The sequence below is a fragment of the Trichoplusia ni genome, chromosome 5 (assembly GCF_003590095.1).
Source record: "Trichoplusia ni isolate ovarian cell line Hi5 chromosome 5, tn1, whole genome shotgun sequence".
NCBI lineage: Eukaryota > Metazoa > Arthropoda > Insecta > Lepidoptera > Noctuidae > Trichoplusia > Trichoplusia ni.
In genome coordinates, this window is record NC_039482.1 from 8,365,701 (window position 1) to 8,376,764 (window position 11,064).

At 37.1% G+C, this 11,064-nt stretch overlaps 1 protein-coding gene across 1 annotated transcript; it reads right to left on the reverse strand.

The window, feature by feature from the left end:
- Nucleotides 1–1,802: 1,802 nt before the first annotated feature.
- LOC113493885 (zinc finger protein Xfin-like) lies at nt 1,803–7,467 on the reverse strand. Its single transcript, XM_026871916.1, has 6 exons — nt 7,389–7,467; nt 6,284–6,751; nt 5,447–5,599; nt 2,925–3,108; nt 2,479–2,610; nt 1,803–2,021 (listed from the first exon to the last, which is right to left on the reverse strand). The coding sequence occupies exons 1-6, from the start codon at nt 7,465–7,467 to the stop codon at nt 1,847–1,849; spliced, it is 1,191 nt and encodes a 396-aa protein (XP_026727717.1). The 3' UTR covers nt 1,803–1,846.
- Nucleotides 7,468–11,064: the final 3,597 nt, after the last annotated feature.

Sequence of the window (11,064 nt, forward strand, 5' to 3'; positions counted from 1 at the left end):
TATTACACATCCAGTGATAAATTACAATTAATAATTGTCTTAATATCGGACTTTCCCTTATAAACGATGTCAATATGTACGTAGTAAGTCAGCAATAAGAAGTGCATTTATATAATAGTGAGGTGCCTTTGTATTTGTGTGTTTATGTATCTTTTGTATGTGGTAGAGTAATATCTTTCGGATTTTCATTATTGCGTATCATCGATCCTCGCTAGTCATTGCTATGACCTCATAATTTATTGTATACGGTGCAGGTTTACTTGTAAAATGCTCCTTTTTGGGTGGGTAATCACACACTGGGTTGAGCGAAAGGGAGTGCCAATTTACTGACTAAAATCCACCCACGTTTCTTCTTTTACCCCTGTTCTGAAGACACGGTAACCATTTCGGACAATTCCACTGGCTTAGAAATGTAAAATACCCCTGAAGTGCCAGGTGACTTATATTATTACTGCTCTTAAAGATCCTACAAATTCTTTTCATTTTACAAGTAAACCTGTATATTGTCATTTAATATAAATATCATTATCTATATTTAATATTTAGTTAAATTTAGTTTTAATATATAAAAACCCGCGATTCTTCATAAAACTTATAAGAAACAAATGGTGCTTTATGAGATCTTCTAGAACATATTCTGCACCACTTAGCGTAGCAGCCATCAGCTATTTGCAATTGTGGAAAGAAATGTTGCAAGCGGTGCAGTATGCTCTCTTGCTACCACAATCTACAAGTCTTACTAATTAGGAGTAGTAAGCCATCAGAGTACAAGATAATTCGTGGTACCGAGTTTTTCATTTAGCGTGAAATATGATTATTTATGTTTTTAGTAAGTTAATTTCAATGTTTAGTCGATTTTTCGGTTCCTTTGAATAGTGAAAACATCCTTATTATTTTATCATAATGTGTTTGGACAGTTTATTGTAAATATCAATGTAAATAAACTAAGACGTGGTTTTAAAATAGTATCAAGTTAAAAATATTGCTGTTTTTTGTTTACCGAACAAGTGTTTAACACACATCTATAAATTTATCTTTTATTTATTAATGACATCTTAATTCATAAATAAATAACATAAATAAAATATTGTGCCAAAATGGAGGCTTAGTTGCACTATTATGGGCTGTCAAAGTATAGCTAGCTATGCAGATTAATCACTCAAAAATATATTGTTTTAAATCAATTCTTTATATAATTCGTGCCCCCATTGGTGCTACCTTCTTCTTTTGCGCTTGATTAATAATTCACTTAGTTCGCACCAACGTCACAGTCAGTGCCAATAGTCACGCCATATTAATAATAATTAAATAAGGTTTACATTATCATTCATTCAAAGATTTACTTTGCATATTTGTGTGCCTATTTTGAGGTTAGAACTACGTTTTTCGCGCCAAAAGTATTGTCAGTTTGACATTTATTTTGACAGATTGTTTTTTTTTCAGAATTCTTGATGTTTTTTTTTCAACATAGTAACAGTGGAATATTATTTAATAAGTATTTAATTAAAGATATAAGTAATATTATGAATTATTTGTTTTTGGCAAAGCGTAGTTCTAACGTTATTTGAATGCTTGATTGTAATAACAATGAAACTAAGTTGTACAAATTGTATTTATTTAATTTATTATTGTATAAATAAATTATATCGAAATAAAATGTGTTTAAATTTGTATTGCTGAAAAATTATTTTTTAAATGTTGTATTAGGAGAAAATGAGAAAATTAGGGCATTTCTTTCAAAAGTGTTCAAAACTTCAAACTGAAAACCGCACATAATATGTTATCACAAAATGAAACGACCCTCAACAATCCACTAATTTATTAACATTAACTCTTACACCTAGTCTTAGTCTACATCTTCCGTCCGCCTCTTTCCTATGGAGAGGTCTATAGGGCCCTCGCAGTCGGTGAGGTCGGTCACCAGCTTCGCATCGTTGTGACGTATGATGCCGTACATTGGAACTGTCGCTTCCAGCTTGGGGACCTTCGTGTTGCATTTTGATGAATTCCTTGTGTGCATCCTGTAGTATAAAAAAATATTTTCTTATCGCATTTGGGGAAAATGAAATAGTTGATTTGGGAAAATTGAGTATTGATTTGGTAAAGCTATGAAAAAAAGGCGAGGATTGAAACCATGTTCAGCTCTCATCTATCACTATTATTGTTTGCCTCATATACACAATTACAAAACAAGTCTTATTAGAGTTGATTTTTGTATGTATGAATAATTTGTACCCCATAAATAGAAGCTGAGTTTGAGAGGATTGTAGACTTTTAATTTTTGATAACTATCTGGGTAATTCAGTAGCACAAGGTAAATTTTAAATGGCCCCGTTCATGAGGTAGGTAACAAAAACAGTTTTTGAAACAGACAAAAACAGACTTATCTGTTCTCTATAACCACACCCTAAAACACAATCCTATACACTTCAACACTTATTTGTATGGTAGTATACAAGGTTACATCAGACTACTGACTTGTACTTCCTGCAAGCATCGTCGCGATGCCGCTCCAGATACCGTCTCTGGCTGAAGGCCTTGTCGCAGGCGGCGCAGCGCCACTGCCACGAGTGGTGGCCGCGCGTGCGCTGGTGAGCGCGCAGGTTCGAACTGACGATATGACGAAACATACTCATTCATGAATTGTTAAGACACTAACGTTAAGTAAATACACAGTTATCTAGGTGTTCACTATAGTATTGGAAATTTTGTTGAATTTAGGGCTTAAACTGGTGAGAATGGAATTGTAAAGCTGCCGTGTTTTGATGCAATGAGATGAGAAAAATCCTAATGTATGTATGAAGTTCTGTAAAATAACTGAGAGGATTAGTTATTCTACATGAAAAAGCGTTACAATATATCTACCTACTGGAAATACGAAAGCTCTCCATTAGAGCGCTATACAAGCAAATCCAAATAGCTACCGGTCAGCAAATGTCCTGCCGCAGTGTGGATGAGGGCAGGGGAAGGGTCTCTCTCCGGTGTGCAGCCGCAGATGGCCCTTCAGGACCCAGGGCCGGTCAAAGCCCTTGCCGCAGTAGGAGCACGTGTGCGTCGCGCGCGGGTAGCGCCGCGGCTCCGACCATTCGCGGGCTTCCGAGGGCTCAACTGGAAATAATTTTAATACTACTATATTTATGTCGCAGTCGCCTCATATTTCTATGGATTTCAACGTTCGTGAGTACCAATGTGATTTACGCAAAGCTATATGTACCTACTAGCTGTTGCCCGCGACTTCGTCCGCGTGGTTAGAAGATATAAGTTATAATTTATACCTACCTTCTATCTCTATCTGCCTTCTATCTATCTTGTAGGATTCAGTCAGCGTTTGCAATGTAAGCGCAAAAAATGTGTTGTTTTACGACCTCACATTAGAAACCTCATAAATTGTAGCCTATGTGTTATTCTGATGTATAAGCTATATTGTGGTAAAGTTTCATTCAAATCCATTCAGTAGTTTTTACGTGAAAGAGTAACAAACATCCATACATCCATACTTACAAACTTTCGCCTTTATAATAGTAGTAGGATAAGTGCTACTTACATTACATTTTAGCCCCGATGCAAACAAGGAGTATTATAATATATGTTTACCTTGTCTGCTTCAAGCATCGTAGCTCCCGAGCGGATTGAGCGATTTTAATTTAGTTTGTTTTGTGTTTGATAAAAATCGGTGAAGCCATTAAAAAGTTGTGGGGGGTGAAAGTTTTTATAAGTAGTCGAAAGTTTTTCTGAGCTCATATTCGTCCACTGCTAGACATAGGCCTCCCCAATCGCACGCCATCGAGATCTATCTTCGGCTGCTCGCATTCAGCTCGGACGAATAGACATGTTTCAAATCGACCCCACATTCAATTTTCATATTTATGTAAGATATTCATATACTATTCTGTTCGGCTGGTCACCCAGGTTACCGGACCAGTTCTTAATTTTTCAAGCCGGTCAAATATTCCGTGTCTGCCAAAATGTAGGTATCGGTGCGGTACGAGTACGTGCATGATTGATGTGACACAAAATATATAACACTGGACTGGGCGAATGGAATACATTTACTTATTTAATCCAAGGAGATGCTTTGTAGAACATGTTTTGTCAAAGAAAGGAATGTAGTTTTCTCACTAATATAATAAATGCGAAAGTACTAAAGGACTGGACCAATTTCGATGAAATTTGGTATGGAGGGAGCTGACACCTTAGATTAATACACACTTATATCGGACTTCGTTCAAATAAAGTAAAGTTTTTGTAGCTGTAACCGACATCCGTAGTCGCGAGTAACAGCTAGTTAACAAATAAAATGCGAAGACGAATATTTGTCAATATGTCAGATTGTCAACAGAGGCCACTTCTTGCAGTCAAACAAAGACGCTGACCGACATAAATAAGTTTATTTTACTAATATGTGTAACGCCAATATATACAGTTAATCATCAATAATAAGCATTACCCTTGTTTACAACGGCTTAGCTTTCTAGCTAGACGCCGATACCGCACAACGGTGTACCACCTTTTTTCCACAACGACAGGAGTTTCAGGACATCGTAGTACAGATTCTACACATTTCACAATCTCGAAGTGAACGCATCGCCTCAACTTAACATCTGTTCGCTATACCGCGGTATAAGGTATAAACTTTATCCCATGGGACTGCCGGCGCGGATAAATATACCCTGACAAAGGTCACAGAGTCAGGAACAAAGAGAGCAGTAAATCCTGCACCTTTGATACCTACGGTTAAACAAATAAAGTACCGATAGTTTACGCGAGGGGACGAAGACAGGTCATGTAGGCGAGAGGTCTTTTTTTTCTGTTGACGGTGTGCTGGGTGACAAGGTCGTGTAGAGTGCGGTGAAGGCGAGTGGACGGGTTTTTTTAGAAAAAGTAAGTACCAAACTCGAAAAGGTCGACAGCCTTAAGGTTATGACAATTAGATTTAGCAGTTACACACCTGATTTTTTTATCTTTAGCCCATTAGAAATAAACCCTCGGTTTCATGAGTCCGAATCGCACTTCCCCGGTTCTTATCTAATATTTAGGATTATGATAACAAAGAAAACTAAACTGAATTGAAGTCCTCATGACGAACAAGGGTTCGAAATGCACGTTTCAATGGCTTTCATCTTTAAAGCAACCCTTAAAGCCATATTATAGCAGCAATAGAAAGAATGTCACTATAATCACTCTATATCGCCGTCTTGTTCAAATATAACTCGTCTCAGCTTAAAAAAGGAAGAGAGAGGAAGTACAGTCCCACCATTTTCCTTGTTGTCATCTCTCTCGGCGTTAAAAATCAAAAACAATCTTTAAAATGTAATTTGATAGCATTTTCGACATATATATTTTATCAGCAATAGAAAAAAGATACCACTCTAATCAGTCAATATGGCAGTCTTGCTCAAACATATCTCGTTTCAGCTTAAAAGAGCAAGAGGAAATACAGTCTCACCATTCTCCTTGTTGTCATCTCTCTCGGCGCCATCCACGCTCTCCATGTCGAAGGACTCCGTGCACGTGAGCAGCTCCTTATCCAGTTTCTCATCAGCACTGGCCTTCACGAGACTCTTCAGCTTTTCAGCTATCTTGTCTATTTCCGAACCACCTGTATATGAAGGTACTGTCAAACGTATTAAAAGTTAGGCTTCCACATTGTAATTATGTTAGGTCCCGATAAGTAGGTGTGAGTAAACTGTTTTTTAATAATTATTATATTATTTAAGTTGTTGAAAAGAGACGCTTTTACTGTGTATTGTTTTGTTCGCTTTCACGTTTTGTTAAAAGAACTAGGTAACATTATTTATAAAAGATGGCGGTAGCTCTTTTTTGTATCGGTGTTTTTCATTCAGACAGTTTCAGTCAGTTTCAGTCAGTTTTTATGACGTTTCATAGAGTTCAATACCATCGTACCAAAAGCTTGTAATGAAATGCAAAGGAAAGTGTCTTCTTAAACCGAGGAAAGCGAAGGAAAGTAAATTTTCTTGCAAACTATTAAAAAGTTGCGAACTCAAGTACGATATATCATCTCTTTTACACGTCTCTATATAGTAAGCTTACCCATCCGATCTCATTGCATTAATTTACAAAGTAACGGTTGATATTATGAAAATCAATAAACTGACGCAAGCTGTCTCATTGCTTTTTTGGGCACATGTCTTTAATTATACAGCCGTCATAAGTTTTGATAAAACCTCATTTTAAAAAGAATACAGTATTGAGCAACATGACAAAATTAAAAATGTTACCATAAATAAATGTTCGTAAATAGTATTAATAGTTTATTAAATACCTTTGTTATTGCATTTCAGCGGTTCCCTGCTTTTAATTTCTTCTATAATTGGCGCCAAAGGTTCCTTCCTCGGCTTGCGCCTCCTGTTAACTTCCTGTATCAGTTCGGAAATTGATTGCGTTTCGTTATCGCACCCGTTCCGTTTTCGACGATGCGTTTTGTCATACGTCTTGCGTTCCGTTTTAGCTTCGCTCGATCTCAAATTATATGTTTTGTCCGCATCTTTTTTAATTAAAATCTTTGTTTTAGTTAGTTCTGGTGACTTTACTGCTTTTTCACTTTCCGAAGCGTATTCGTAAGGTTCAGAATCTTGAAAGTGTTGTAAGAATTGACTTTTCTTTAGTAATTGTAGATAGAATCGCGTTGATATCGGCACTTTGTCGTGGTATATAGTTTCGTTTGTTTTTAATAGATTTTTCAGACGCTTTATATTTATTTTCGGAGCTCGCGTAGATTTTATTATTTCGTCTGAAATTAGGTGGTGATATAAGAGACAAGTCTGCGCTACCTTCATCGAGAACATTAGGAAAATGATGGATTGACTCTACTTCACTCATAATAATAACAATTCTACAGTATATTACTATGCATAAAATAATTACTAACAATACCGGAATAATAAACCTATACTATATATGTAACTTTATTTTAAACCAATTTTCGATAAGTTCTTTGAATACTCTCATTTGATGATACTTAGAAATGTTTAAAGATTTCCCAGAAAATATAAAACCATAAGTTGTCTGGTTGTGAATTAAAAACATGAAAGATGCAGGAAATGATTCCAAGAGTAGCGAAATAAATCACGACACCATTTATTAAAATAGTTCACGCTTTGATAAAATAAAATTCATTTAAAACATGACATCAAATCCGAATCGCAAAAAATATTTTAATAGACAACGTATTATGACACTGTCAGTCTAGTTCTCGAAATAAAGTTTTGAAAATAGTGAATATCTTACTGAAAATGCAGAAAACCAGTGAAATATACCGTAAGTATTCAAGAACTACGTCTTCTATACGATTTTGATTCACCAACTATCTCTCGGAACACACATACCGACAATACTAGGACGAATTCTTTGTATACAAAGTGACTTACTTTCGACCGAAAATTCGCCAAATTCCTGTATGAAACTCCTCTTGAGACGTCGCACAGAGTTTATGAAACACCTGGGCATTATGCCAGCGACAGAAAAATATTTTATTATATTACAGTATACTTAGAATTATAAATCAAAATATGAGTAGTTCGTAGTACTTGTGAGCACTTGCTGCATGGAAAGACAGAAACAAACGACATTAAATTTTATTTTAAGAATTCCAAATTCGAATGTAGCGGCCATCGCTTGCCAGTCTGTGGAGGTTTTATGTTTGTGAAAATTATATTAAACCTTTGTAGAGCTGTAAGAGCGATAACTAAATGGAAAGTTGTGGAAAATAAAGTTTACATTACTAGGTAATGTTGTTGTTTACAATTAGTAGGAAGAAAGTGTCTGAAGATTGAAGTGTTTGTGATGTAGCGTGACTAATCTTTTGATCTCCCGCCAAGATGTCATTAACTTCAGCGAAGAATCTATGAATTTATTGATGAGTCGGCAGTAAAAATTGAACTCGACGTGATCGATTTAAAGGCCAATTGGATTCCGGGACTTTACGAAAAATACGTATTATTTTTATACGTTGCTGACAGTGACGGCATTAAAAGATTGCCAATTTAGAAAATAAGTAAACCTCTACGGTTCGGAAAAGCTCTCGTCGGCCATGTGTCGTGAAAAGCGTAGATAATGAGCGCGCGCGCGAGAGGGCCGGGAGGTGCGCGCGGTGCGGGCGGGGCGGGAGGGGCCGGTGCGGCGGCGGGGAGGAGGGAGACTGCGCATCGATTATTCGGCAGCGAGCGCGCGTCGTGACCGCACGCGCGCACTCCCGCTCATGTTTACCGCCCGAAACGATCGCGACGCCGGGAAATGTTAAATGATTACTTGACACTAGATATTAGCCGGTTTGGACGCGTGTGTACGTGTTGCAGCTGTGTGTAGTGCATGAGGTGACGGTGGCGCGGGTGATGACCAGCTAAGGGCGGCGCGGCCGAGCCGGCGACGAGATGGGCAACTCGTGCAGTTCGGGGCAGGCACACAAGGACAAGGATAATGTATCACAACACTCTGAGGAGTAAGTACCTGCCATACATTGACGCGTGAAGGTCGCACCACAATGCTGTCGTTAGTCAAACGGCTTGAAAGAAAACAACGTAGTTATTTATGTATAATACATATTTGTTGTACGGCGGCCGCTGAGATACGCGAACTGTTGTGAAATCGTCAAAATAAATCAATACATCGACCGCGCTTGCCTACAGGTTGGATATTTACGAAGAAACCAGAACATCATAATTATGAATACGTAGGAAACAGCCTTGGGAACGTACGCACAGCCGAGAGAAAAATATACAGTTTGGTATATTTGTGTAGGAGCATAATCTGCTCGTGTGTGCGTTGGACCACCCTTAATGCTCACTCAACACATTTAGCAGGGTATGAAGTAGAATACGTTAAATGAAGCTCTTCTCATAGTTCCGAATTATTATAATTTTGATCTAAATGTACATAAAAAAAACTAATCCAACATATTGACATGTGGCTTGGTAGAGCCAGAAAAGCATTAATTTGATTAAGTTTTATTTCAATAACCGCTAATTACTTGCGATAAGTACTAAACTATAAATAGAACTAAATAAAACACAACCTTTCATGAATAATTTGATAGTTTATCAACTAAATTATGATTATTATTGAGTTGATTAAAAAGTTTCTTGAAGCTCTACAAAATTGAAGCTACATTACGACAACTCATGAATTTCATTCAATAATCCACACTTATCCATTTAATTGGAATAAGTTTCTTGGTTTATCTCATCCTACCCTTTTACCAAATATGTTAGGGCTCGCTTACATTCTTACCAGATGCAGCTATGTAATAATGTTTCGCAAGGAGCTGCCTATCTAACCTCCTCAGCCCACCTACCTGGGGAACACGATACCCCTTAGTAACAAGACTGTTTGTCAGACTGTAGAATGGTTGCCAGACTACCCATAATGACTGTCAAAAATATGGGTCCACAATTCAACGTGCTTCCCGATTCGTGGTGGTACTCGTTATGACGTAGATGGTCACCCAACCACGGACCCACGGTATCAATTGTATCTTAAATTGTGATCGATCAACTTCTGCAGTTGTCCCTTAGTCACGAGATCCTTCTTCCGAATTTCTTCTTCGGTTTAAAAGCGAGATCTTAAACATAATCTTCTACATAGCTGTTTTTAGGATACGTCTGGGTCGGCTTCCAATTTTATTGGAGTCGATTGACTACCCACAGTCCTGTACCGTGAAGTCTTGCTCTCAGGTTGACTGAAAAGATCTAAGAAAAAAAACAGTTGAATTTGGCATTTGACTTATTGCGACTGCCCGTCTGACCGAGCCATTGTACTGTGTCTATCCAGTATCCAGAATGTCAAAACAATTACCAGATAATATAAATACACATCGGTAATAATAAAGAATTAAAAAATAAACCCAATTCCTTATTTAAAAAGGTTGCTTTTGACATAAAAATAACTGCGAATCTTCAACTGCAAACTCTACAAAATATATATAATCAAAATTGATTCATTTTACTTCTGAACATAGAAATATGTAGATTCAATGCAAAACATAATTTAAAGAGAAGAAAAATAAAATGAAATATGCTAAGCAGTTATGAAACGTTGCCTTTATCCTTTTACTCTGCAAATTTAATATTGCTGAAGCAAGATAAATCTTTATTTCTGCAAAAGTGGAACGAACCTGAAGCTGGCAACTGAACTATACTTTGTAACTTAGAGACAATAGAAGGAACACGCTGTACTAGAGTGTATGAGGATCTAAACTTGAAGGAGAAAAGTCATAGACATTTGAGTAGACTCCAAAAAGCTCTACGCAGCACGAATACTACGAATGAAGGGAGAAGAATTGGTTGAGTGCGAGTTTGGTTTGTAACACAGACGGCTTTGTACAAAAAGGCTAAATGGTCATTTGTCAAATTATTGACCGTGCTAACTGTTACTTAACCACGATTTTGCACGTTGATCTCTTCGCTGATCCGATGCCATCGCAAAAAAGGAATTAAAGCCACTTTTTTAAAGGCTACGAAGGGGTTGCCATATCATATCTGTAAAGTTAAAAACTCCAAATTATATTTCTCCATATTGAAACCAAAATCAGTCGAGTTAGATTCAGCCTAAACCCTGTTTCAGTCCGACTATAAATAAAAGAAAAACAAATTTCTTTGTATAATTTCAATATCATGTTCAAAACCAAAATCCATAAAGAAATGTTCGCAGTGTAGACGAATGTTTATAACGATTTAACTTACAAGTTAAGTTATTAATAAACATTGTAAGGTTGGTTAAGCTGACACAGGTTGAGAATGGGCTAAGTGGGAACCACAAGGGCGGGGTAATAGGGTCACTATGATACATAAATAGGTCAAACATTATGGAAAATATAATAAATATACGTGTGGCAACACTGGATTACTGGATATTAGTGGGTTGTTTTTAAATACGTTGAGGATAGCCGAGTGGTTGAGGTTAACGAGCTAAAACCCATAGAGCACGACGTGTCGCGGGTTCGATCTGAGCGTAGGACAAGCATTTCTGTGATTCTCGAAAGCTTGTCCTGAGTCTGGGTGTCTTTGTGAAACCGAAATTCGTCAATGCAGGAGACGTTTTATTTGAATT